Source organism: Eubalaena glacialis, chromosome 15, assembly GCF_028564815.1.
Source record: "Eubalaena glacialis isolate mEubGla1 chromosome 15, mEubGla1.1.hap2.+ XY, whole genome shotgun sequence".
In the NCBI taxonomy this organism is placed as follows: domain Eukaryota; kingdom Metazoa; phylum Chordata; class Mammalia; order Artiodactyla; family Balaenidae; genus Eubalaena; species Eubalaena glacialis.
In genome coordinates this window covers 85721374-85748969 of record NC_083730.1, presented here as the reverse complement: position 1 = coordinate 85748969, position 27596 = coordinate 85721374, and the positions used below count along the sequence as shown (strand labels likewise).

At 46.5% G+C, this 27596-nt stretch overlaps 1 protein-coding gene across 7 annotated transcripts in view; it reads left to right on the top strand.

Annotated features, from left to right (window-relative positions):
• Nucleotides 1-27596, top strand: part of KDM2B (lysine demethylase 2B) — a 120776-nt gene that overhangs the window by 69703 nt on the left and 23477 nt on the right. For all 7 annotated transcript variants that reach the window (XM_061170531.1, XM_061170533.1, XM_061170532.1 and 4 more), the window contains one exon: nt 1266-1352. In XM_061170531.1, the coding sequence (XP_061026514.1) occupies nt 1266-1352 (87 nt within the window). The remainder of the gene's footprint in view (nt 1-1265; nt 1353-27596) is intronic.

Below are 27596 nucleotides of genomic sequence, written 5' to 3'. Positions count from 1 at the left end.
TTTGAAAAATTGGGCAACCAAATGATGATCATAAAAGTAGGAAAATAAGTAGATAAGTTAGAAGTGAGTTAGATTCTTTCTGGTGAAGATTTGGGAAAGTGAGTTAAAATCATCTTCACCTACATTTATCTTCTGAGCTCTTTCTTCCTGTTAAGTGCTGTTGTGCAACTTACTCTGTTCTTAAATGTCTCTGCAGGAATGTTTTGTACAATCCAAAAATTAATGGTCAAGGTAGGCCAGTAACGAATAGGCCAGTAACACATCTGTGTCCATCCCTAAACACTTTTTTATGGCATGCTGTGGATGCAGCCAAAAAACCCATGTGTGACATGGTCATGGGGCAGGTAGCCTGGTGCCAGAGAGCAGGGTCCAGGGGCTCTGTCCTCCTGGTCTGGGGCAGCATCCAAGTCCTTTGAGCATTTCTGAACCTTGGTTGCCTCACCGATAACTTAGGGATGATTCAGTGGAGTGACATCTTACACCTTGATGAGATTCTAAAGTTAGCAGCACACAAGGCCAAAATCTGGTAGAGTCAGGATTATCCTGAAAAACCTTGAAACCACCCACAAAGGAGTGAACACAAAATGACAAAGGAGTGGACACAGAGTGCCTGTGTGGGAGACCCTCACACAGTCTGGCAGTATGTCCATCACAGCCCATTTTTCTGCCAGCACATGGCTAGCAGACTCCAAGCTTGGTCAGACCAGATTGAGTATCTACTTGTGTTTAGGGCCCTTGATGCAAAAAACAATGACATGTCTTTACACACCAGGATGAGAATACATACGGCTTGCCGACTGATGGAAAACCAGAGGCAGGGCTCATGGGTGAGACCTCGTGGTTGCTTTTGTTTCTCTGAGTACGCAGCTGAATTGTGTACATTAGAGGATCAGTTGGGTCACTGCCCAGCCCCCTCCCAGAGGACTTGGTAAGGATTAAATGAGGTTGGGTCCATGAGAGTCCCTGGAGCTCTGGACAAATGTTTGGTGTCAAAAGTATGATCAGTGAGTGATACATTCATGCAAGTCGTAGGGAGGTGTGTGATTTGCTTTTAAAAATTGTTTTGGAGAAGGGGATGTTCTGTGTTTTGTGGATCCTGGGGAAGCCTGGCTGCTTGGTTTCTATTGAGTGTGTGGGTATTGGTGGAGTTGGGGGGACAGGCAGTGACTCTGCAGAGACTTCTGCTGGGTAAGGTGCAGCCTCCAGCCCCCTTCAGAGACATCCCCTCTACCCTGGGCTAATATGGCTCCTTTGTTTCACCACAGAATGTCCTGAAGGAGCACGCAGATGACGACCCCAATCTGGCCATCACTGGGGTCCCGGTAGTCACTTGGCCAAAGAAGACTCCAAAGGTAAGACACAGATCACCCACAGCTGGGAGACCATAAATCCACTGCTTTTTCACATCTCCTGTAAGATGAATGTTGGCAGCCTTTCAGGGGGAATTCCTGGGAGAGGTCATCCCAGTTAAGATGAATGGTGTTGGTGAGTTGTTCATTGCAACTTTTTTTTTTTAAAAAGGATCATTTTCCCTAGCTGTGGAAACTGCAGGCACTGCCCCCTGGTGGTCACTCAGAAAACTGGGGAAGTGATGCCTCACCTTTCTTCCTTTCCTCCCCTCTCTCCTTTCTTCTATATTTCCTTCCTTCCCTTGACCTCTAGCTGCTTTGTGGGCTGTTTTCTCCTCTTTTGAAAGTAGTTTTTTTCTCTTTCTAAATGGGTTGATGCTGGGGAATTCCCTGGCGGTCCAGTGGTTAGGACTCTGCGCTTCCACTGCAGGGGGCACGGGTTTGATCCCTGGTAGGGGAACTAAGATCCCACATGCCTTGCAGTGTGGCCAAAAAAAAAAAAAAAAAAGGGGGGTTGGTGCTCACCATGAAAAATTTGATCAAACAGGAAAGGACAAAGATGCTGGGAAGAATAGTAGTGACGTCACTGAGAACTTACCAGGGGCAGGTTGCCTTGCCTAGTCCTCTGCATCCCCTGTCTTATTTAGACTCCAGCAATCCTGTGGGATAGACACTTGTGATTTGTTTTACAGATAAGGAAACTGAGGCTTAAAAAGACGAAGTTACTTGTTAGGTTACTTGGCAGAGCCGAGGATGCAAAGATCAGTCTGACAGCAGAGACCAAACTTTCAACCAGTGCCCTACCTCGGCTGTACCACTTTCTTGAGCAAGTTATATAAGCTCCCAGAACCTTAACTTGCCTCATTTGTAAAAAGGGGTTATACCAGTACCTACTTCGAATGGTCATTGTGGGGACTAAACAAGATAATGCACGCAGAGTCCGTAGGACAAGGGCTGATTCATGGTAAGTGCTCTAAATGTCAGTTGTAACCTAAGCAGCCTTCCTGTTGATGGGTATTTTGCTAATTTCTGATTTTTTTTACTGTTATAAAGAACACTGAGAGGAACTTTCTAGATCTCTACTGTCCAAAAGGGTAGCCACTAGTCATATGTGGCTATTGAGCCCTTGAAATAAGGCAAGCCCAAATTGACAGGTGCTGTCAGTATAATATACACAATAGATTTCAAAGACTTAGTACAAAAAAGAACAGTGCACAATACCAATTTAATTTATTTTTTATATTGATTGCCTGTTGAAATTAAGGTTGCCAGATTTTGAAAAGGAAGCCCATTTAAATTTGAATTTCAGGGCTTCCCTGGTGGCACAGTGGTTAAGAATCCACCTGCCAATGCAGGGGACACAGGTTTGAGCCCTGGTCCAGGAAGATCCCACATGCTGCGGAGCAACTAAGCCCGTGCACCACAACTACTGAGCCTGCGCTCTAGAGCCCGCGAGCCACAACTACTGAACCTGCATGCCACAACTACTGAAGCCCGTTCGCGTAGAGCCCGTGCTCCGCAACAAGAGAAGCCACGACGGTGAGAAGTCCGCCCACTGCAACGAAGAGTAGCCCCCACTCGCTGCAACTAGAGAAAGCCCCCACGCAGCAACAAAGACCCAACACAGGCATAAAATAAATAATAAATAAATAAATAAATTAATTAATTAATTTGAATTTCAGATAAACAGCATTTTTTTTACTATAAGTATATCCCATATAGTGCACGAGATATACTTATGCTAAAAAGAGTTTTTGTTCTTTATCTGAAATGTAATGGGGCATACTTTATTTTTATTTACTAAATCTGGTAACCCTAGTTGAAATGATAAAATTTTGGATATATTAAACAAAATGGATTATTAATATTCACTTCACCTGTTTCTTTTTACCTTGTAAAATGTGGCTTCAAAAAAATTTTAAAGTACATATGTGGCTCACATTATATTTCTATTGGACAGTGCTGTCCTGGGTTATTCACCTCACTTTTGTTTGATTATCTTCTTAGGGTATATTCTTTCTTTTCTTTTTCTTGGCCACACTGTGCGGCTTGTGGGATCTTAGTTCTCCGACAAGGGATTGAACCCGGGGCCACGGCAGTGATAGCACCGAGTCCTAATCACTGGACCACCAGGGAACTCCCATTAGGGTATATTCCTAAATGTGGGATTGTTAATAGGGAAAGTACTTGTGGGTATTGAATTCTAATTCTCTTTGAAGCTTAGTGGGAACTGAGGTGGCCATAGGAATGAAAAGGAGTTGCCTGCACATCTGCCTTTAGCTCCCCAATCTGTGGATGTCAGTGGGGTTTTAGAGTTGACTTTCCCCTACATGGGCCATAAATATAAATGTCATTTATCAGACCACAAACCGTGCTTGCAGACATAGCAACTTGAAATAGCCCAGCCAGGTCCCACGGCTGCTTTGAACCTGCAGAGGAAACCGTGGCTTTGCCTTGTTGCCGCCTGCTTCCCTCCTAGCTGAGGAATTGCTCCACAGGACGGATTAGGGTTTGTAGAGGGCATGGGCTTGGCTTTTTTTTTTTTTGAATTTTTGAATTTTATTTATTTTTTTATACAGCAGGTTCTTCTTAGTTATCCATTTTATACATATTAGTGTATACATGTCAATCCCAGTGTCCCAGTTCATCCCCCCACCCTTCCCCCCCACCACTTTCCCCCCCTTGGTGTCCATACGTTTGTTCTCTACATCTGAGAGCATGGGCTTTTAAAGAAACACACTTGCCACTACTCACTGTAATCTCAGAATTAATGGAGGGGTCCAAACCAGCCTCTGGGGGAAATCACTTCAGGACCACAAATGTGCCCTGTGTGGAGACCCTTAGCCCACTCCTCAGGGGCTTCTAGGCGGTTTTTTTTTTAAAAAAGAAAGCTCTGCCCCTTCTCCTCCCAAGGCCTGGAAGCAGGAAGCTGGCTTCTGGCGGGAGTAGCCCTTATTTAAGATTCCCTTGGAGGACTGGTTTATAAGCACTGGTCTGTACGTAAGTTGGGCGTGGCTGGTATCAACACTGGTGGGAGAAATTGGAGCCCTTAGGCTGGTTGGGAAGGAGTGGGTGGGAGGGAGAAGAAGTAAGAGCCTTTGACGGTTAACAGTGCTTGTGGGGCGCCAGGCTTTTTTTTTAAACACCTTATAATGAAACAAATAGAACTCACATACCTTACAGTTCTCCCCCTTAAAGTGTACAATGAAATGTTTTTAGTACGTTGAAAATATTCAGAGTTGTGCAACCAACACCACAATCTAATTTTGGAACATTTTCATACCCCCTTAAAAGAAGCCCCATCAGCGGTCAGTTCCCACTGCCCCAAGCCGCCCCTCCCCCAGCTGCTGGAAACTTTGTCTCCATGGATTTGCCTATTCTGGACATTTCATATAAATAGAATTGTACAGTATGTGGCCTTTTGTGACTGACTTCTTTCACTTAGAAGAACGTTTTCAAGGTTCATCCAAGTTATATATCTGTCAGTATTTCATGCCTTTATAGGGTTGAATAATATTCCACTCTATGGATGGACCACAGTCTGTTTAATCTTTCATCTGTCGATGGGCATTTGGGCTGTTTTCTACCTTTTGGCTATTGTGATTGATGATGCTATGTCATGTACAGGTTTTTATGTGAACATATGTTTTCATTTCTCTTGGGTAGAAACCTAGGCATAGAATTGACTAGTCAGGTGCTAACTCTACGTTGAAGTTTTTGAGGAGCTGCCTGTTTCTCAAAGTGGCTGCAGCATTTTCTATTCCTCCCAGCAATTATAAGAGTTCCAGATTTCTCCACATCTTTGCCAACACCTATTATCTGTCTTTTTGTTTAGAGCCATGCAAGCACAATCGTTTTCTTTTAAATTTAGTTAGTTTTCTATAAATTATTTGAAGTTTATTGTATGAGTTTGCAAGGGCCGCTGTGACAAAGTACCTCAGATTGAGTGGCTTAAATGACAGAAAATTAATTTTCTCACCAGTCTGGAGGCCAGAAGTCTGAGATCACGGTGTTAGTTGGCAGGACGTATTTCTTTCTTTCTTTCTTTTTTTTTTAAATAGAGCTGAAGAGTCTTTTTTTTTTTAAAAAAAATTTATTTATTTATTTATGGCTGTGTTGGGTCTTCGTTGCTGTGCGCGGGCTTTCTCTAGTTGTAGCGAGCGGGGGCTACTCTCTGTTGCGGTTTGCAGGCTTCTCATTGTGGTGGCTTCTCTTGTTGTGGAGCACGGGCTCTAGGCACACGGGCTTCAGTAGTTGTGGCACGTGGGCTCAGTAGTTGTGGCTTGCGGGCTCTAGAGCTCAGGCTCCGTAGTTGTGGCGCACGGGCTTAGTTGCTCTGCGGCATGTGGGATCTTCCCGGACCAGAGCTCGAGCCCGTGTCTCCTGAATTGGCAGCCAGATTCTTAACCATTGCGCCACCAGGGAAGCCCGGCAGGATGTATTTCTTCTGAGGACTGTCTCCTTGGCTTGTAGATGGCTGTTGCCTCTGTGTCTTCACACGGTCTTCCCTTTGTGTGTGTCCTAATCTCCTCTTCTTATAAGGACGCCAGTCATACTGAATTTGGGCTCACCCTAATGACCCCATTTTAACTTAGTTACCTCATTAAAGACCTATCTCCAAATACAGTCACATTCTGAGGTGCTGGGGGTTCAGACTTCAACATATGGATTTTGGGAGGACACAATTTAAGCCCATAACATGTATTATAAATTATACAAAAAGGAATAAATAACATAATAATGAATACCATGACTCCCCCCCTGCCCCGACTCAGCTCTAGAAATAAATTATTGCCAGTATAACCAAAACCCCCCTGGGTATTCCTTCTAAATGTATACAACAGTTTTTAGATTTTATTTAATTCTTACATCGAGGCTGGGAGGGGGTTAGGATTGTCTTCATGATGCAGCTGAAACTGGGGACTCAGAGAGGTAGGCTGGTAAGCCTGGGGCCACACAGCTTGTGAATCTAAGGTGTTCGTCCCCAGATTTGTCCCTGCGCCTGAGGAACTCAATGAAACGTGGTGGAGGGCAGGGGGAGGGGAGGCTGGCTGCTGTATTTATGCATTTCCTGGCTGGTGGGGTTAAAAAGTTAACAGGAAGGGAAGAAGTAAGTAAACGACTGACTGCCTGGGCCGCCCGGGGTCTCTTGATTCCCAGGTTTGCAGTCGGCTTCCTCCCAATTTGATGCAGGTTGGGTTGAAAGATCAAGGGTGCTCATTGAGGCTGTCAGGATGCAAAGTCGGGATCGGTACTGGGTCTGGCTCAGGTTACTTAAGTAATTAATGCTAAATGATGATTAGCAAGAAATGCTTTGATCTCCCACCTTGCCTCCCCGAGAAGAAAGTCCCTTTCTGGAACTGATTAGGTGCCGTGAGGTCATTTCTGATGTGGTGTCTTTCAAATCAAAGATGCTACTGAATCATCCTCTGTCACAATTCCCCTGATTGGCTGTTTTCCCCAGTGGTGATGGATTTGTTTTGATCCGTCTGTACTCTGGCCACTTCCTTTTATGACCAAGTGGTAGGATTTGGGGGCCTGTCTGTGACCTTAGAACCAAGCTGAGGGAACTGAACTTCTCTGAGGCCCGACTTCTGACCTCAGCCTTATTAGCAAGTTGACCTTCTGCCCACCAGCCAGATGCTTGTACTCAGCCAGCTTGTGGGTTGGTTCCCAGAGAAGGAAACCGAGGAAGGAGGTGAGATGAAGCTTTCCTGGAAAGCGAGCGTGTTGTTGCATTTGCTTCTTAATCTCTAGTGGCCAAACCAGGCTGCCTCTTGAATTTCAATTACTGGCAAGTTTTCCTGAGTGGAGGAGCAGAGAAGCTGGAGAGTATACCAGCAAGAACCCTGCCGGGGATGTGGGGACAGCCCTCTTCAGCAGTTAGTGGATCACCTCCCTCACGGGGACGTCACAGGAACCGCGGGAGGAAGTCACACACACACACACCTGATGTCTGTGTCACCCTCAGTTCTGCTTTGTTTCTCTTCCCCTTCCTCCACACTTGGTCATTCAGATCTGGGAGGCCTGAGAAGTCTGGGGTCCCCCGGGAGTGACACGCAGCCTTTCCCTGAAGGACAGGCACATAAGTCTGTAAAAGTGGCCCCCATGTACTTCCTGTTCCCATTCTGCCCTGCTCCCAACTCCTGTCTCCCCCGAGTAATTAAGCTGATGATGTACAGTTGAGGAGGAGGAGGGGGAGGATGACTGCCATTTATTGTTGCCTACTCAGGGCCAGATAATTTTCTAGAAAGGCAGTGTGGCCTAATGAGGACCAGTCCTCAAGCTGGTGGCATCTGCTTTACCTGGGGAACGTTTCTGTTTTTTGTTTTTTTTTTTAAAATACAGTTTCCTGGGCCCCACTGAGACACTCTGATTCAGTAGGGGTGGGTGGGACCTGGGAATCTGCACTTTCTAAATGCTTCACAGGTAATTCTCATGCACAGCTAGGGTGAACTGTGGGGTCAGATGCACCTAGAGATTGATTCCTGGCTCGGCCACTTACTAGTTGTGTGGTCGTGGGCAAGTCTGAGGCTTAGTTTATTCATCTGTATAAAGGGCCGATAGTGCCTTTCTTACAAGTTCGCTGTGAGAGGCTGTCTGTAAAATACCTCTATAGTAGCCTATCAGTCAGTGATAGCAATTATACTTTTTCATAATTATGGTTTATAAGTAAACACTAATTCTGAATCTGCTCACCCAGAAGGCAGAAATATAAGACACTGAAGGAGGAGATGGATCAGAAGGGGGTGATTGGTTTAGAGACATTTCCCATCCCTAAATTATTACTGGCTGGGACAAACACTGAACCTCAAGTAAGGGCCTGAATGGCTTAAATTTGCGGAAGTAGTCACAGCTGGCGTTTCCTGCGATGGGGCTGGTTTAAGAAAGTGCTTCTCCTTTAGGTCCTCCGCACTCCACCCGAGGGAGAAGTCCTAGGCCTGTGAGTGGTAGGGTAACTGTTGTCTTAGAGTGTGCTGAAAGAGGCCTCGTGAGGGCCTGGTGGGAGAACGGGAACAGGAGATGCTCAACAGGTGGGGGGAGGCCGACAGCAGGGACCACAGGGCCAGGATAGCAGAGAGTGGACGGCGGGGAGGCTGTAGTGAGGGGAGCCAAGTGGACAACAGTCTGGGACCCTAGTCTGGAATCCCCAGGGCTTCCTGAAGTGACAGCTAAGTCATTTGTGGAGTTTGGAAACCGGCAGGTTCCCAGGAGTGCAGGCAGCAGAAACGCCTGATCAAAGAATACCCACAAGGGCTTCCCTGGTGGCGCAGTGGTTGAGAGTCCGCCTGCCAATGCAGGGGACACGGGTTCGAGCCCTGGTCTGGGAGGATCCCACATGCCGCGGAGCAACTGGGCCCGTGAGCCACAACTACTGAGCCTGCGCGTCTGGAGCCTGTGCTCCGCAACAAGAGAGGCCACGACAGTGAGAGGCCCGCGCACTGCAATGAAGAGTGGCCCCCGCTCGCCGCAACTGGAGAGAGCCCTCGCACAGAAACGAAGCCCCAACACAGCCAAAAATAAATAAATAATAATTAAAAAAAAACAAAAAACCCACAAAAGATGGTCTGCTCATTCCGGGTAATGTTCTCTCCAACATCAGCAACAGAAAAATCCCATTGAAAGAAGATTGTTGGCGGTCAAGGGATGCCACGGTTTCTTACAAGCTGAGACCCAGGTCTGACCAGTTATTTGAGCTCGGATTCCAAAATCGTTAGTGTCTGAACCATATGACAAGAATCCCATCAGGGCCTCCCTTTCTTTAGTGGTGTGAACTGAAGCCAGAAAGTGGAAGTTTGTAGAGTCACCACACATGAGATCCAGGCAGGAGAGAACAGTAACCTTCCCTGATGGCTTTTTTTTTTTTTTTTAATAAATTTATTTATTTATTTTTGGCTGCATTGGGTCTTTGTTGCTGTGCGCAGGATTTCTCTAGTTGTGGCGAGCCGGGGCTACTCTTTGTTGTGGTGCAAGGGCTTCTCACTGCAGTGGCTTCTCTTGTTGCGGAGCATGGACTCTAGGTGCATGGGCTTCAGTAGTTGTGGCACGTGGGCTCAGTAGTTGTGGTGCATGGGCTTAGTTGCTCCGTGGCATGTGGGATCTTCCCGGACCAGGACTCGAACCCGTGTCCCCTGTGTTGGCAGGCAGATTCTTAACCACTGCACCACCAGGGAAGTCCCCTGATGGCTTTTTGTAGATAGAGTCTTAACCGTCTTCTCCCTGTGTCTTTGCATTGTCTTCCTTCTGTATGTGCCTGTGTCCAAATTTCCTTTTTATAAGGACACCAGTCATATTGGATTAGGGTCCTAATGACCTCATTTTAACTTCATCATCTCTGTAAAGACCCTGTGTGTAGGGGCTTCCCTGGTGGTGCAGTGGTTAGAAATCCGCCTGCCAATGCAGGAGACACGGGTTCGAGCCCTGGTCCAGGAAGATCCCACATGCTGTGGAGCAGCTAAGCCCGTGCGCCACAACTACTGAGCCTGCGCTCTAGAGCCCGCAAGCCACAACTACTGAGCCTGTGTGCCACAACTACTGAAGCCCGGGTGCCAGGAGCCCATGCTCCGCAACCAGAGAAGCCACTGCAATGAGAAGCCCATGCACCGCAACGAAGAGTAGCTCCCACTCGCCGCAACTAGAGAAAGCCTGCGCGCAGCAACGAAGACCCAACGCAACCAAAAAAAAAAAAAAAAAAAAAGACCCTGTGTCTAAATATGGTCACATTCCGAGGTGTTGGGGGGTAGGGCTTCACCATGTGAATTTTGGGGCGGACACAATTGAGCCTGTAAACTTGTCACACCTTCAGTGACTCTCCATCTTCTTTATTTTTTAAAAAATTTATTTGTTTTTATTTTTGGCTGAGTTGGGTCTTCATTTTTGTGTGCGGGCTTTCTCTAGTTGTGGCAAGCGGGGGCTACTCTTCGTTGTGGTGCGTGGACATCTCATTGCTGTGACTTCTCGTTGCAGAGCACGGGCTCTAGATGCGCAGGCTTCAGTAGTTGCAGCACGCGGGCTCAGTAGTTGTGGTGCACGGGCTTAGTTGCTCTGCGGCATGTGGGATCTTCCTGGACCAGGGTTCGAACGCTTGTACCCTGCATTGTCAGGCGGATTCTTAACCACTGTGCCACCAGGGAAGTCCCTTCATCTTCTTTAAAGTCATCTCCCAAATACTTACCCTGGCCTTGAGGCCCCATGACCCCAGTTGTCGCTCTGCCTTAGAATCTCGTGCTGGCCTCTCTTCTCTACATTGAAGGGGAACTGAATTACTCCATATTTTCCATCTTCTTGACAGTCTTGGCCTTGGCTCATACTGTTCTCCTTCTGGGAATGCCCATCTTATTTTCCCACATACGAGTTCTCTCTGTCTCGAGGCCCAACCTAATTCCTTCTTTGCCAGGAAGCCTCCTGAGCTGGATGTCTTCTACCTGTGCCTCCAGATCCTCTCCAGCCTCCTCAAGCCTGCTGTGTGGGCTGCATCAAAGAGGTTCCTTGCATCTCTGGCTTCTGGTTGGGCTCAGCCTAGGGAGGGAGGTACTGGCAGGAGATGGGAAGACAGGAGGAGAGAGACGCTGGGGTATTTATTCCCCCAGCTTTCTCCCTATGGGATCATTGCAGGTTGGCTGTCTCCTTCCATTGGGGACCACGGCTCCTATTTCTTGGCCTTCTCCAGCTTTTTTCTCTGAATTTCTGGTAACAAAGGGAGGTAATGGCTCATCACTGTCCTTAGGCTTGGGATGCATCACCATGCCTTGCTGGCTTCCGTTAACCCCACTTGTACTCTGCAAATTGAGCCTCTGTTAAACTCCCCTCCATGACCTGGTGTGAGGGTGCCAGGATGCCATCCATTTCCTGCCAAGATCCTGACTGATAGATAGACTTCCCCCATTTCTCCCTCTGCTGGACATCCACATTCTACTATGCATTTTGTTGCATATCTGTCTTAAGCTTCCGTTATCTTCTTGAGACTGGAGCTCGTCTTATCAATTTCTTCTTTATCCGTTTTTGTATCCTGTCATGCAAGATTGCTCCCAAAAATGTTTATTGAATGAATGAACTTGATAGCAAAGTTTCCCCAGAGCTTCTAAAAGATGAAGTTGTATTCAATCAGTTCATTCTGTTTGCCCTCTTTCACCTGCTCTGCAAATGTCTCTGAGTCATCTCGTTGGTGAGAATAAGTTTCTCTCCTTACTTTAATTTGTGTGTCCCAGTCCCAGCCAACTGTTAAAAGAACGGTAAATAGAAGAGAACTAAGAAGGGCTCTTGGTATTCCCTGGACCCTTTTGTCCCTCACATTTAGGCATCTCCCTTTATCCTCCTGGACTTAAAAAGATCTTATCTCTCACCTGGAATTTTTCAGCCATCATCTGTATCATTTTAGAACCACTTTATTGGAACTTTAAGACAGCATTCAGCTGAAATAACCTGTAATTAAAGTCTGCAGCCCAGGATTTCTTTCTTAGTCTGATAAGCTGCTCAGCTGTCTGTGTTAATAATGCCAAAGACAAATTTTTGGAAAGCAATTGAGATATTGAGGGCTGCTGCCTTTGATGCAGTAATAAGAAAGCCAAGCAGGCACTGTAAGTGATTGCTTGCCATTATCATGGTTATATTTCTGGAACAATGGTCTACCCTTCAAACTTTTCTTTTTGTCAGATGCCATTGTATATTTCCTATTTTAAAGGAGAGTACTTGATCATTGACATTGGGAATAAGTTGTCATGTTCTCCCCGCCACACTCACTAACCCGCCTCTCTAATTTGGCTTTGTTAGGACAGTGGATATGTGTGCAACCAAATGATGTTGTGAGATAATCTGCTCCCCAAATTTGGATGATCTAGAGAAAAAAGGGGCACAATTATGTGAACACAGGTGAAACATTTGCATTATTTAAGTTTGATTCTTGTTACAAAGGTGGGAAGGGGAAGTATATTTATTGGGACAAGGGGAACTTTATACGCAAAGAGAGTAGGTGGGAAGTGAAAGCTATAGTAAAACCTGCTCTAAACCACTGAACTTCTCCACCAATGAATGTAAAGGACTAAACAGCAAAACACTTTGCAGGAGTGAAGAGATAATCTCACTTATAAGATTGATTTTGTTGTTGTTGTTGTTATTTAGATTCATTTCTCTCGTAGTTAATGTTTATGGTACAAGATGGCAGGAGGGGCTGGGTTGGGGACCGCCGTGAGGAAGCTTGTAGATTTGAATGTTCCCAATTGATTGATTCTTCTGCGGGAGGGTGTTGTTTCTTTGATTTCTTTTCATTTATTTATTTATTATTTGTTATTTATTCATTTATTTAAATGGAAGTATAGTTGATTTACAGTGTTGTGTTAGTTTCTCTTGTACAGCAAAGGGATTCAGTTTTATATATATAAATATTATATAATTTTCAGATTCTTTCCCATTATAGATTATTATAGGTTATTATAAGATATTGAATATAGTTCTCTGTGCTATACAGTAGGACCTTGTTTTTTGTTTATATATAGTAGTTTGTATCTGCTTATCCCAAACTCCTAATTTATCTCTCCCCCCTCCTTTCCCCTTTGGTAACCATAAGTTTGTTTTCTATGTCTGTGAGTCTGTTTCTGTTTTGTAAATAAGTTCATTTGTATCATTTTTTAGATTCCACATATAAGTGATATCATATGATATTTGTCTTTCTGTTTGACTTACTTCACTTAGTATGGTAATCTTTAGGTTCATCTTTTTATTTTATCTTTTATCACATCTTTTTAAATTGTGGGAAAAGATACATAACATAAAATTGACTGTTTTAACCATTCAGTGGCATTGAGTACATTCACATTGTTGTACAACCATCACTACCATCAGTCTCCAGAACTTTTTCATCATCTGAAACCGGAACTCTTAATCCCTTAAACACTAACTCCCCATTCCCCCTTTTTCCAGCCCCTGGTAACTTCTATTCTACTTTTTGTCTCTGTGAATTTGACTCTTCTAGGTACCTCATATAAGTGGGATCATACAGTATTTGTCTTTTTGTGACTGGCTCATTTCACTTAATATAATGTCCTCAAGGTTCATCCATATTGTGGCTTGCACCAGAATCTCCTTCCTTTTTAAAGCTGAATGGTATTCCATTGTATGTATACACCACATTTTACTTAACCATTCATCTGTCAATGGACACTTGGGTTGCTTCCACCTTTGGCTATTATAAATAATGCTGCTGTGAACATGGGTGTATAAAAATCTTTTCAAGTCCTCATTTTCAATTCTTTTGGGTACATACCCAGAAATGAAATTGCTGGAATCATAGAATAATTATATGTTTAATTATTTGAGGAGCTGCCATACTGTTTTCCACAGCGGCTGTTTCAATTTATATTCCCATCAACAATACACAAGGGTTCCAATTTCTCCACATCCTTGCTATTGTTATTTTCTGGGTTTTTTTTTTGTTTGTTTGTTTTATGATAATAGCCATCCTAATGGGTATGTTATTTCTTTTTAACTAACTTAATTTTTTATGCTGAAGTATTCTTTAGAGAATTACAGACATCATGACAATTCCACCCCTAAATACTTAGGTTTGCATCTCTGAAAAAGAAGAATATTTTTCTCCATACCTGAAATAACATTATTACACCTAGCAAAATTGACAATTCCTCCTAATGCTGGGTCATATAAATTATCTTTTACAGCTACTTTGTCCCAACCAGGATCCAATCCAGGTTCTTAATTCTCTCTTTTAATCTTGACCTTTCTCAGGATATTGATTGGTAGAGAAGATGGAACTATGTCCTGAAGAATATCTCACTTTATGCATTTGTCTGATTGCTTTCTTGTGGTGTCATTTAGCTTTTTCGCTGTCTCTTGTAATTTCTGTAAATTGGAAACTAGGTCTAAAGGCTTGGTTAGATTGAAGTTAAATATCATGGATTAAGGTGATGGTGGTCTGATTATTCCCCCATTATTCAGTTATGTTCATCCCTCTTTTCCTCCAGAGCATAATCTGGAAGGGAATATGTGGGGCCCGTGCTTCCCTCTACCATTCACTGATAGTTTCAATACCAGTTATCATTCTTTCCTGTATCAATAATTTTATCAGGAGATGAAAATGAAGCTTTGGGACTTCCCTGGCGATCCATTGGTTAAGACTCCCCACTTCCATTGCAGGGTGCGTGGGTTCGATCCCTGGTGGGGGAACTAAGATCCCACAGGCAAAAAAAAAAAAAAAAAGAAGAAAATGAAGCTTTGAAGTTTTTTCTGTAGAGCTTTCCCTCATCAATTGGAGCTACCCTTAAATACAGTTCCTCCTGATAAGGCAGCACACAGGCTTAATTCTTTCCCTTTAAATACCAATTTTCAAACTAAGGAGTTGGTATAATGGCTGCTTAAAATGGTGACAGATGAGTTTTGTCAGACTTTTTCTATTTTGAGCGTCATGGTAAACTCGTGAATTTTCATAGATCCAGGGGGCTTTTAGAGGCAAATTGGCCTGCTGGAGATGAGCCATTTTTAAAGGAAAGCAAGAATGTAAATGAAGAGAGTCCCTTGGGAGCAGCCAAAGTGTGTATGAGTGTGTGTGTGTCTGTTCCCCCCATCCCTACTCCTGACCATACCAACCTGTGTGTATTTGCATTTGTCAGGCGTCCCTAAGTGAAGGGCTTTCAAGTGCAGTCAGAGCCCATCAGATCCCCACAGTGACTGTTAGCAGCTCATTGAAGAGGTGATTCAGCTGTCACTTTGGTTTGGTTAATTTCAACCTGCTCCAGGACTTAGGGGCTACATTTCCTAACCAGGTTACCTTTTAGGAATAGGAACTAAGATCACTCTTAAATGATGACTGATGAAAAGAAAAAAAAAAAAGTATATATATATGTATATATACACACACACATACACACTTTTAAAAAATTGAAGTAAAATTCACCTAGCATAAAACTAACCATTTTAAAGTACGAATTCAGTGATATTTAGCATATTCAGAATGTTGTGCAAGCATCACCTCTTTCTAAATTCCAAGATATTTTTATCACTCCCAAAAGAAACCCCATTCCCATTAGGGGTCACTCCCCATTCCCCCTCCCCCCACCCAGCCCCTGGCAACCACTAATCAGCTTTCTGTCCCTATGGATTTGTCTATTCTGGATATTTTATATAAAGGTAATTATACAGTATATGGCCTTTTGTGTCTGGCTTGTTCCACTTAGCATTACGTTTTCAAGATTCATCACATTGTAGCTTGTGTCAGCACTTCATTCCTTTTTACGGCTGAATAATATTCCATTGTATGGATAGAGACCACATTTTGTTTACCTATTCATCAATGCACAGAATTTGATTTGTTTCCACCATTTGATCATTGTGAACAGAGCTGCTAACTTTAATCCTCTTTCGCCTCTTTACTGTATGCTTTATCATCCCATTTTGAGTAAGCTTTGGATTTGGTCTTTTGGGTGCTCTGGTAAGGAAGGAAACCAAGGGGGGAGATTTGGTCTTGTTAAGAGAAATATTTTTAAATTACAAAAGTCCCGGTTGTAGGCCCGAATTATACTGGCATTTTATGTATTTTTAGCCCCTATTTTCTGGGGGTTGGGGGTGGGATTGTAAAGTGCATCCATTAATCTTGTCTGAATTGTCTGAGGGCTCAGCCTTAGCCTGGATTTTTGTAGGGAAATGAATGGAGAAGGGAAGTAACTTTCTAAGGTCAGTGATAGAGTTGGAAATGGGGTGGATGGCGGGAAGCATTTCTCAGATCAATGTCAGTCACCTGTTAAATTAGCTAATTAAAAAAATCCTGTGCACAGTCACAAATCTTCCAGGGAACGTAAATATTTATTGGTTGATCTTGGTAATTTAAGGAGACAGTATTAGGAGAGGAACCCTATTTAACGGAAAGCTTGGTCTCTTTAAAGGACCCATATGACAGATATATGTGGGTTTTAAATGCTTGTGGAATGATTCTTCAGGGGGAAAATAAAAAGCAATTAAATAACACTAGTAATTTCCTTAAGAGAAATCACTGTAGCCCTTGGTCTGTCATACGGTCACTCTTTGAACCATAGTTTTATCCAGGCAACCCTGGAATTAGTTCTAAATTGCTGTGTGACACGATGCAAAAATTTCTCTTATTTATGTTTTATTAGAAGAATAACTCTGCAAAAGACCTTGTCCTTGTGCTGTTAACGGGGAAAAACCTATTGAAGAACAGAGACAAATGGCAAAATAATAGTAAAATAGCTGAAGCATGCATTCTCTATTGCTTGTTAAACATACATTATTACGTGTATTAGGAAGCAACCCTTTGTATCATTTCTGTTCCTTCCTTAGGGACACGTTTACAAATGGTGTCCCTTGGTTCAGGAGCGTGCCAGCCAGTCACTGGTCTGGACACAGAGAATTCATTCTCTTTCCCTGACCCAATCCTCTGGAAAATAATGTTCCCAAGCTTTAGCCATGCCCTTTGTGACATGGGCACAAGGAAAAGGGCCACATGCCAGGGAAACCCTCCCCTATGGATCCCAGATTCCAGGGGGCACTTATCTAGTCTGTCCCTTTTCCTACCTGTTCCTGGATGTGGGGATGGAGAGGACTGGAGGGGATGGCTGCCCTCTTCCTTTTACCTTAGGTCACTGCCTGTCCCTGCCCTGGGACAGCCTGCAGTGCCCTTTGGTGGCTAAGTCTGGGCAAAATCTCTGGGCAGACTGGGATCACTCCCGGTGTCATGATCTGATAGGCAGACCAGAACATTAAATGATACTCAGAGAGAAAGCAGGGAAATGGGTGACGGCTGTGACTGAGGCTGACTTGGCTTCCATCTGTTTTTGTTTTATTTCCTCGCCACTTGGTGAGAGTTCTGGATCCTCCTGGTTCAGGACAAGCACCAATGCCCTGGTGGCATCAGCTTTGGGGAACTCTTTCTAAGAATGTAAGCCTTGGCTAAGTGGAGCTGGGAGACCATTCAGTTCTTAGGGTCACTTGAAAAGGAGGTCAAAAGGGAGAAAGGACGAGCCTAAGGCACAATATAAATGCTAAATTTTAAGGTGGCAGTTCTACTGGGCAAATGCTGGCATAATGTATTTTATATACAGTCCAGCACACTATTAATACAAAACAAACGTTGGATAGTTGTGTGTACCAGTTAGCTAAAGGAAGCTTGATCGAGGAAGTAGAGATGTTAAGAGGCCCTTTGCAAGTGTCAGAAGAGGAATTTTTAAAAGATGTTAGGGTGGTGGCTGCTGGCAGGAGCCTTGTTAGAGTTTGGAGAGGACCCACCTCCTTCCACATCAGCCCCCACAGATCCATCAGACAGCAGACTGGTTACCAAAACCATACCTACCCGTCCTGAAATATCTGAACTAAGAACACAGAATTTGCAAAATTTAGTAAGGGACAGTTAATTTTCTGCATAAGTCTGAGTATTTCACTTGGATGATTACACTGGTTTCACTTGGCATCCTCCTCTCGTCTCTGGCACGAGGCATTGGTGCGATGTGATCAACAGCCCAGGCTGCAGGCTCCAGCTGCTTATGGGTTCAGATCCAGGTCCTTTCATTTCCTAGCAGCGATGTGCCTCAGTTTCCTCATATGTAAAATGGGTGAACAATGGAACACTCCTCACGGGGCTGTGTAAAAGAATAAGAGATATATCTACATCACACTTAGCATGGGGTCTAGCCCTTCAATCATGCTTAGTAAACATTAGCTGCTGTTATTGTCCAGACCCCTGGAGGGGGGTCTCTGGATGGTGTTACGTAAGGAACCCTGGGCTTCAGAGCTACCTCCTAATTTTCTTTGAGCCTCAGTTTCCTTACCTGTAAAGTGAGAGGGTCTGGTGAGGCCCCTTCTAGCTCAGAAGTGATGTGACGGAGGGAAGTTTTGTGTTAGCTGCAGCTTCTGTTTATCAACACTTTCCCTTTCTCTTCTTTGAGCTATGATAAATGAGAACTTTTTACTTCCTTAAATACAGAAGTGAGCCTTTGAGAATTCTCAGAAGAAATCAGCCCAAAGACAAGTCTAAATATTCTTGCACTCCTGATTCAGAATGAGAAAGACCTTTGAGAAAAAGTCCTGTTTCCATACCTCTCTTGAGGTATTATGATATTTGTGTATCTCTGTACCCTTGCAGTTTTGACCAATTACAGTGAAGCGAAAGCATGATTAGCATTTTTTTCAGCCTCTCTTTCTTTAAGGGACTTCCTTCTGGGTGGAGTGGCCCCTAAGAGGTCATGGGATACATCAGATGCAGACTTCAGTCCAGACAAGGTAGTTTTATAAAGGCTGAGACTTTGCGGGGTGGACTGAGATGGAGGGGGGAGTATTCTTTTCAAAACCACAAGTTTTTGTTAACCTTGAGTGAATTGTGAAAAATGTAAGAAGGGAGAAAGGAAACTCAGAACAGGTAAAGAGCAGGTCTGCTGGGAGTTTTTCCCCATAGTGTCAGTGGGTGTATAAATTTCAGAGGGACTTTAAATCCACTCAGTAAAACTGACATCCCTGTTTATTCACTCCTGCAGACTCCCTGCTAGAAGCCTTCTGAGTTTTACGTCCACTACACATTCTGCCTTCCTTGAAAGCCCAGGCCATGACCTGCCTGTGAGTCCCTTCTGTTCTCAGAGTGGATTTCACGGCCAGTGGCCTGGGCATGACTAACAGTTGGACGACACTGCACAATTGGTCACCAGATTTCACAGCAAATGAGCTTTTTCTTGGGAAAGCCTCTGATCCTTTGATTGGGCAAACCTTCCCATTTTACAGATGAAGAAACTGGTGCATGTATGCATGTTTAGTGTCACCTTGGACATTCCTAGTTAGATGATGAGTATGCCAGCTACCTAGCTAAGTCACTCTGCTCCTTAGCTTGAGTTTACCTGTGGTTTTGATGCTTATAACAGCATTGATCACTCTAGCTAATGGTCACTGAGCTCCTCCTTCAGAGTAAGGGCTGCTGGCATAAGTGCCCCCTAGACTTTTTTTTCCCAGTTAAGAGTTTTCTGCAAGGGTGGGCTGCTTTAGGAGTAAGCATTAGGAATGTTTCCAGTTTAAGAATTTAGAAACCCACACCTTCTGGGCCAGCTTCAGGCACTTGCCAGTCTTTTAGGAGACTGGGTTCTGGCCTGCCCTCACCCCTTCCGAGATCGACCCCTGGGCACCTCAGGAAGCGGGGGTTCCTGTCCAAGAGAGTGGGGCGCCCACCTCAGGGCAGAGTGCATTCATGGTGTTCTGTCTGGCAGCCTCCAAGGCAGGCAGCTCGATTGGAACTCCCGTCTGTACCCCCCACGTTTTACGCTGATTCCCTCGCGACCTGGAAAGGCAAACCTGAGGGTAGAAGAGGGCAACGTTAGGGGACCAGCCCAACACAACTGCCGGCGTCCTGGGGAACTGGCTCCCCAGACTGTACCCGGGCCAGCGGGCCTGCAGTGGGTACGGGACTCCCGGGTTCGCAGGCATACCAGGTCCTGGTCCCAGAGCTTGTACAAACCCGAGAGCCCGTGTGCCCGCTACTGGGGGCACAGGGACCCGTGCCTGGTGTCTCGTGCAGGGCCGCTCCCTGTGACCGTGCACCCCGGGGCTCCTGCGAGACGCCCCGCAGGACCACACAAAAGACCCCACCCCAGGTCGGGCGTGCATTTCCTGTTAGAGCAGCGGCGGCGTGCAGCCACCCATGTGCACCCCGCGGCGCGCGGGCCGGGCGGGGCGCGGGGCACGCCCCCACGCAGCCCCAGTCCCGGAGCTCCGGCCGCGAGGGGCCGCCCTCGGCGGGCCCGCCCCCGTGTCACCGCAGGCCGGGCTCCCTTTGTGTGCGGCCCGAGCGCCGCGGCCGCGCCATTGGCCCGCCGGTCCGGGGGGCCAGCCCCTTCCTGGATCGCCTCATGCATATGCATGAGCGCCCCGGCCCTCCCCGCGCCGGCCCCTCTCCGCCCCCTCCCGCGCGGGCGTGTGAGGCGCGCGGCGCGGCTCCCTCCTCGCGGCAGCGGGAGCCCGAGCCCGAGCCCGAGCCCGAGCCCGAGCCCGAGCCCGAGCCAGGGCGAGCCGAGCCTGCTCCGGGCGGGCGGCGGCGGCGGCGGCGCCGCTCCAGCCATGTCAGCGCGCGCGAGCCTGGGCCCACCATGAGCCATGGCCATGTCCGTAAGCGCCGAGGACGACGACTATGAATCGGAGCCGGACCAGGTCGGTGGCCCGGGGTGGGGCTGAGGGAGGGACCCGCCGCCCTCCCGCCAGACCTCCCCACCGACCGACTGACGCGCCCCGGGCGGCCGCGACGCCGCCGCCGCCGCCACGATGAGGAGAAAGTTTTGCAGCCGCCGCCGGCGGGGCTGCCAGGGCCGGGCCCGAGCGGGGCGTGGAGGAGCGCGGCAGGCCGGCGGTCGCCCGAGCGCCGCGGGCCCCGCAGCCGGCTGGGGCAGGGGGCGTGTGCGAGCGTCTGTGCGCGAGGGTGGCCGGCCGTGCCGCGGGGACAATGTGGGCCTCGCCGTCGGGCGGGCCCTGCGGGGCGCGGGCCACGGCCCGCGGGCAAGTTGCGGGCGCCGGCGCGGGCAGCCGGGCGCGCCTCGCCCTCCCCTCGCGCCCTCGCCTGCGGCCCACGCGCGTGCCGGCCGCCTTGGGCGCACCCGGACCTGCGGGCGCCGGCGCCTCCTTCCTTTCTGTTTCCAAAGTTGCACCGGGACCCTCGGCCTCTGGGCTGGAGGACGCCCGCGGCCCGGAGGGTGGGCGGCCCGGGGCCGGTGGGCCCGACGGCCCGAGCTTTTGTCTGGGCGCCGCGCGCCCGCCGCCCACCGTGGGCAGACGGAGACAGGAAGGGGTGCGAGGCTCGGGCCGGCGCGGGGAATCCGGAACCCAGCGAGTCCGCTCCACGGCGGCAGCGGCGAGAGGAAGCCGTGACCCCAGATGGCAGTATTTGGCCTCCGTTGGATCTAGAAGGGAAAGCAACCTCTCTTGGGACCAGGGGGGAGAAATCTGTATAAAACAAAGCCCTGGGTGTGTTTACAGCGTGAAATTTACTCCGGGAAGATTCGTGTTTAGGAAGCAGGGGAAGAAAGTTGAGGATTTACAAAGTAGAATCTGCACGATATTTGAAACAGGGTACGGGCTAGGTAGACTTGTCTGAGGAATAAAGCATTAGATGGGTTGAGTTATCGTGTGGGCATGACTAGGTGAATAAGATGCTTACATATAAGCCCGGGTGCATTTCCTCAGTGGAATGAAGATGTTTTGGAATGTTGAGGCCGAGATGTAGAACGTTTTTTCCTTCCATCAGGCGTCGTTGAGGAAGTACTATATATGCTGCATTTAAATCGTAATACACATATTAAGTGGTTTTATATGACAGAGACAAAGTTAAAGTGTATTTTCTCAGTTTTGTTGGACGTTTTTCAGGCTTATGTATCTTATGAGGTGTTCCTGAATCTCACTTGTCTTATGGATCAGGGGAACCCAGAGACAGCCCAAGCTGTTTTGGCTTGGAACTTTCATCAAGTCAGTAGGACAGCATGTGAACGGTTCTCAGTTCTTGCTGCTTAGTTCGTACCTCAACTCTTGGTCTGAAAATTTTCAGTTCAGTTTGGATCTGCCTAATCCCTGCCAACAGTGTACGCTTTCTGCATCTGGTCATTCGTAAGACCCTTGTATTCAGTGTTGACTGCGCTTTGGTGTTTCATGGGTGAGATTCCTGTTACCTGTTTTGTTTTGGTTTTTTAATTCGACCACACCCTATGGCCTATGATAGATATCATCTTTGACACTACATCAGATAGGACTCCTTATGTCTCCTTTTCACTTACTGCCACTCCTGAGAGAGACTTCCATCACGTGAGGACCCATACGTCCTGTAGCTGGATTTGTTCCCTCCTCCTCGCATCAGTCAGCCCAATCGCGGCACTTCTGGAGTTGTTAGCAACTTAAGTTCTCCTGGTTGCCTTGTTCACTTTATTTATTTATTTATTTATTTATTTATATTTTTGGCAGCGTTGGGTCTTCATTGCTGCGCACTGGCTTTCTCTAGTTGCGGTGAGCGGGGGCTCCTCTTCGTTGAGGTGTGTGGGCTTCTCATTGTGGCGGCGTCTCTTGTTGCAGAGCACAGGCTCTAGGCGCACGGGCTTCAGTAGTTGTGGCTCAAGGGCTCTAGAGTGCAGGCTCAGTAGTTGTGGCTCATGGGCTTAGTTGCTCCGCGGCATGTGGGATCTTCCCGGACCAGGGATCGAACTCGTGTCCCCTGCATTGGCAGGCGGATTCTTAACCACTGCGCCACCAGGGAAGCCCGCCTTGTTCACTTTAAGATGTTGCTACCACTCAGGTACATTGAGGGAGACGACCTCTGAGCCAGGCCACTGGGCAGCAGGTTTTCCCCATAGTCCCAATAGAGAAGTTGGCTGTCAGTCATGGACCCTGCATTTGCCGACCTTCCAGGCGGTGGCTCACTGCTGCTTGTCTCCCCTAACCTTTCCTCAACTTTTATCAGCCCCACAATTTATTGGGCCTGAGAAGAGTGGCTTCCTCTAAGGCATCTGTGTCTTTCAAATTGGAGCCAGAGTCTCTGGAGTCTGTAGCTCTCAGGCTATAGACGCCACTCTTCTCTAAAGAAGTCTCCTTCGTGCTTCCCTGGTGGCGTAGTGGTTAGGAATCCGCCTGCCAATGCAGGGGACACGGGTTCGAGCCCTGGTCCGGGAAGATTCCACATGCTGCAGAGCAACTAAGCCCCTGCACCATAACTACTGAGCCTGCGCTCTAGAGCCCACGAGCCACAACTACTGAGTCTACATGCCACAACTACTGAGCCCGCGCGCCTACAGCCCGTGCTCCGCAACAAGAGAAGCCACCACAATGAGAAACCCGCGCACCGCAATGAAGAGTAGCCCCCGCTCGGTGCAACTAGAGAAAGCCCGCACACAACAACGAAGACCTAACGCAACCAAAAATAAATAAATATAAATAAATAAATAAATAAATAAATAAATAAATAAAAAATAAAAAAAAAAAAGAAGTCTCCTTCAAGGAGGGGTGGAAGTCTTGGAGTGTAGGCATGCAGGTATGCTCGGCCACCTACTGCGTGAAAGGTCCCAGCGGAGACCCTGTTGGGACATTTCTGTTGCCCAGTCTGTCCCTGCAGCTGAGCCTAGCCCCTCACCCTTCATCAGAATTTTGCCTGCTCTGTCTTAAAAGTCTGTGTCCTTCCCTCATCCCCGCTCGAGGCTGGTGTTCAGTCCTGGGTGGTATCAGGCTCCCTTATGCCTGTCCTGCTGGGCTGGCCTGTCTGCCCAATGCCTTCCACAGCAGCTTGGGTTTCCACTGCTCCCGATGTTGGGCCCGGGGCGGGAGAGACCCTTGGCTGGGCCTTCTCCCATGGACTTCCTTTGCTTCTCCAGTGCAGAACGTGCTGGAAAATTCTTCAGCTCTGCTTTTTAGTTTGAGGAGATGCCGCTCAAAGAAGGGCTCTTAGTAAGAAGAATTCCATCTTGTGTTTTTTTAACCCCTGAAATGAAAATAGCATTATTCCTTTTTTTTTTTTTTTTTACTAAAAATGATTACTGCCTGTTTGTTAAAAATAATAATTAGAGGGAATTCCCTGGCAGTCCAGTGGTTATGACTCCGTGCTTCCACTGCAGGGGACATGGGTTCTATCCCTGATCAGGGAACTAAGATCCTGCATGCCGTGTGGTGTGGCCAAAAAAAAAAGAAAATTAGGAAATTATGCTGAAGAAGATCTCAGAAATTTATATGGCTATAACCACTGTGTTACTCATTATAATTGCTTAAAGAGTGAAATTTTCATATGGGTCCCTGAACCTTCCCAAAATTACATACGAAAGTTTTGTGACTTTGTGCGTAGGGGCATTTTTCTAGGGGAAAGGTCCTTAGCTTTCCTCGGATTCTCCAGAGGTCTGCCCATCCGCTGGGTTTCTGGTAGCTCCTGTGTTTTTATTCTCTTGCTCCTTACTCTCAGTATGTAAACAAACCGAAGCCCTCCCTGGAGTCTGCAGGTGTGTGTTAAGGGCCCTGCAGCGCAGCTAAAATCCAGCTTTTCCTGGGATATCCATTATACTTGAAGATTTGGGAACAGACATGATGTTGAAACAAATTTGTTATACAGTTGAAGGCAACGTTAGCATGACAAGGAATTCCACGCTGTTTGGGGGCTCTGGCTACCCTTCATGGGGCTACGCATCAGTGTGCTCCTGTTAGCAGCAGTTTGGTGAGGAACAAAGAACTTCTGAATTGTAAAAACAGACAGCCACGTTTACTGTTCTTCTCACTGACTCCTCTTGACAGTTGAAACTCTAGCCCGCTGCCTTCTTGAAACTCTTCCCTGGCTCCAGTGATGCCACAGGCTCCTGCTGCTTTTCCTGCCTTTCTGGCCATTCCTTAGCAGGTTGCTCTTTTTCACCCGGCCCTTGGATGTTTTCAGTCTTGAAGGTACTGCCCAGGACCCTCTTTTCACTCTGCCTATTCTCCCTGAACAACCTCGTGGACTTAAGTAGTGTTCAGCACTATGCGATGCTGATTCCCAGCTGTGTATCTCAGCGCCAGTCCCTCCTGGCTGCTGCTGGCCACCTTCCTTGGACGTCCCGTGGGTCCCTCAGATTCCAAGTGTGCATGGTGGTTTCGTGTTGTCTCTCCTGAGCCCCTTGTTCTTCTGTTGCTCAAGCCCGAAACCTCAGAGTCTTCCAGGACTCTTCCTGCTTGCATGCTCCCTATGCAGTCAGCCTCCTGGGTCTTCTAAACCGGCTCTGCTTCTAAAACATCCATGAATCATCCCCTCCTCATCGTTCCTTCTATGGCTTCTCCTCAAGCCTTCGTAACCCTCATCCTGGACTACTGTAGCATCGTCAGCTCATCTCCCTGGCTTTCATCTTGCCCACCACCAAAATAATTCTCTCCCCACAGTGTTGCCAAAATACGATCATGTTGCTCCTGCATGTAAAGTCCTTTAACTGCTCTTACAGGGGCCCCTATTTATGTAATGTGGTGTACGGGGCCTGCAGGTTTAGGCTCCTGCCACTTCAGGGCAGTTTTCCAGCAGCCATATCAAGCTATTCCTTGAATGTGTTATCTAGTTTCACATCTCTATCTTACTCTTCCTTCTGCCTAGAATATTCACTCCCTAACCCCACCCCTACTCCTGGCCTGCAGTGTCCTATCCTCCCTCTAAGACTCGTTTTAGTCACCACCCCCTGTGTCTGACACTTTTCCCAGCCTCCCTTCCCAGTGAGATGAGGCATTCCTTCTGGGTCAGCATGCCAGAGCCCAGGCTTTAGAGCCATCGCCTGGGTATCTCGGCTTCTCATTTATTAGCAGTATGACACTGGGGAGACTACTTAACTGCACCGTGCCTCAGTTTCCTTATTTCTAAATGGAGATGATAATAATTCCTACCTCATAGGTTATTGATACAAATATTGAAAAGAGTGTTGCTTCAGCACATGTTAGCTTTTGATATTATCATCACTGTGTTGCAGTGTGTTTATGTGGTAACATGTCTTTCTTCCCCCAGACTGTAGTGCCTTTGAGAGTATGGAACAAACACATCTTACTCATCTTTGTAGTCCCAGCACCTAGCATTGAGTCTGTATATAATTCACAGCCAGAAAACAGTTGGGTGGGTAGGTGGGTGAAAGTGTGAGTGAGGGGGTGAATGAATGAGTCTGTAGCACAGATCACATGCTCTATCGGCTAGTGATGTAGAACATTTTTTCATGTGCTTATTGCCCATTTGTATATCTTTTTTTTGGGGGGGGAGAATTATCTGCTTAAATCCTTTGCTCATTTTATTTTATTTTATTTTATTTATTTTTGGCGGCATTGGGTCTTTCTTGCTGCGCACAGGGTTTCTCTAGTTGCAGCGAGTGAGGGCTACTCTTCGTTGTGGTGTGCGGGCTTCTCATTGTGGTGGCTTCTCTTGCTGCAGAGCACGGGATCTAGGCGCACGGGCTTCAGTAGTTGTAGCACGTGGGCTCAGTAGTTATGGCTCGTGGGCTCTAGAGCACAGGCTCAGTAGTTGTGGAGCACGGGCTTAGTTGCTCCGCGGCATGTGGGATCTTCCCGGACCAGGGCTCGAACTCATGTCCCCTGCATTGGCAAGTGGATTCTTAACCACTGCGCCACCAGGGAAGTCCTCCTTTGCTCATCTTAAAATTGGGATATTTGTCTTTCTATTGTTGAGTTGTTTTATACCTTAAGGATACAATCCTTACCAGGTGTATAATTTGCAAATAATTTCTCCCATTCTTCTTCTTACTTGATAGTGCTCTTTTAAGCACGAAAGTTTTAAATTTTGAAGTTCAGTTTATCTTCTTTTGTCACCTGTGCTTTTGGTGTCATATCCAAAAAATCATTGCCTCATCCAAGGTCATGAAGAGTTACCCTTATGCTTTCTTAGAGTTTTATGGTTTTAGCCCTTACATTTAGGTCTTCTATCCATTTTGGGGTTAATTTTTGTATATTGTGTGATGTAAGGGTCCAACTTCATCCTTTTGTATGTGGATATCCATTTATCCCCACACCATTTGTTGAAAAGTCTGTTCTTCCCCCCACTGAATTGTCTTGACACCCCTGTTGAAAATCAGTTGGTCATAAATATTGTGAGGCTTTATTTCTGAAGTCTCAATTCTAGTTCATTGATCTGTATATCCATCCTTATGCCAGTACCACACTGTTTTGTTTACTGTAGTTTCATAGTAAGTTTTGAAATCAGGAAGTGTAAGTCCTCCAACTTTGTTCTTCATTTGCAAGATTGTTTTGGCTATTTCAGGTCCCTTGCATTTCCACATGATTTTTATCTTAATTTTTAAATTTTATTTTTGGCCATGCCACACGGCTTGCGGGATCTTAGTTCCCTGACCAGGGATTGAACCCAGGCCCCCTGCAATAGAAGTGTGGAGTCCTAATCACTGGACCACTAGGGAATTCCCTTCACATGAATTTTAGGATCAGCCTTTCAGTTTCTGCAGATGAGCCAGCTGTGATTTTCATCGGGATTGCATTGAATTTGTGGACCACTTTGTTTCCACTTTAGTTGGAAACTTCCTTTTGTTTCCTTTAACAATATTATCTTTCAGTCCATGAACATGGGATATCTTTTCACTTGAATTAGTTAATCCAAGTAATGTTAATTCCAGTATTTTAGAAATGAGAGATTGAAGGTTGTGCTCATGAATATTCTGGAGAATAGGATCTGATAGGAGGCACTTAGTTAATATTTGTGGAATGAAATGAACTATCTCAATAGTATTCCTTTTTTTTAAAAAAATTTTTATTTTTGGCTGCGTGGGTCTTCGTTTC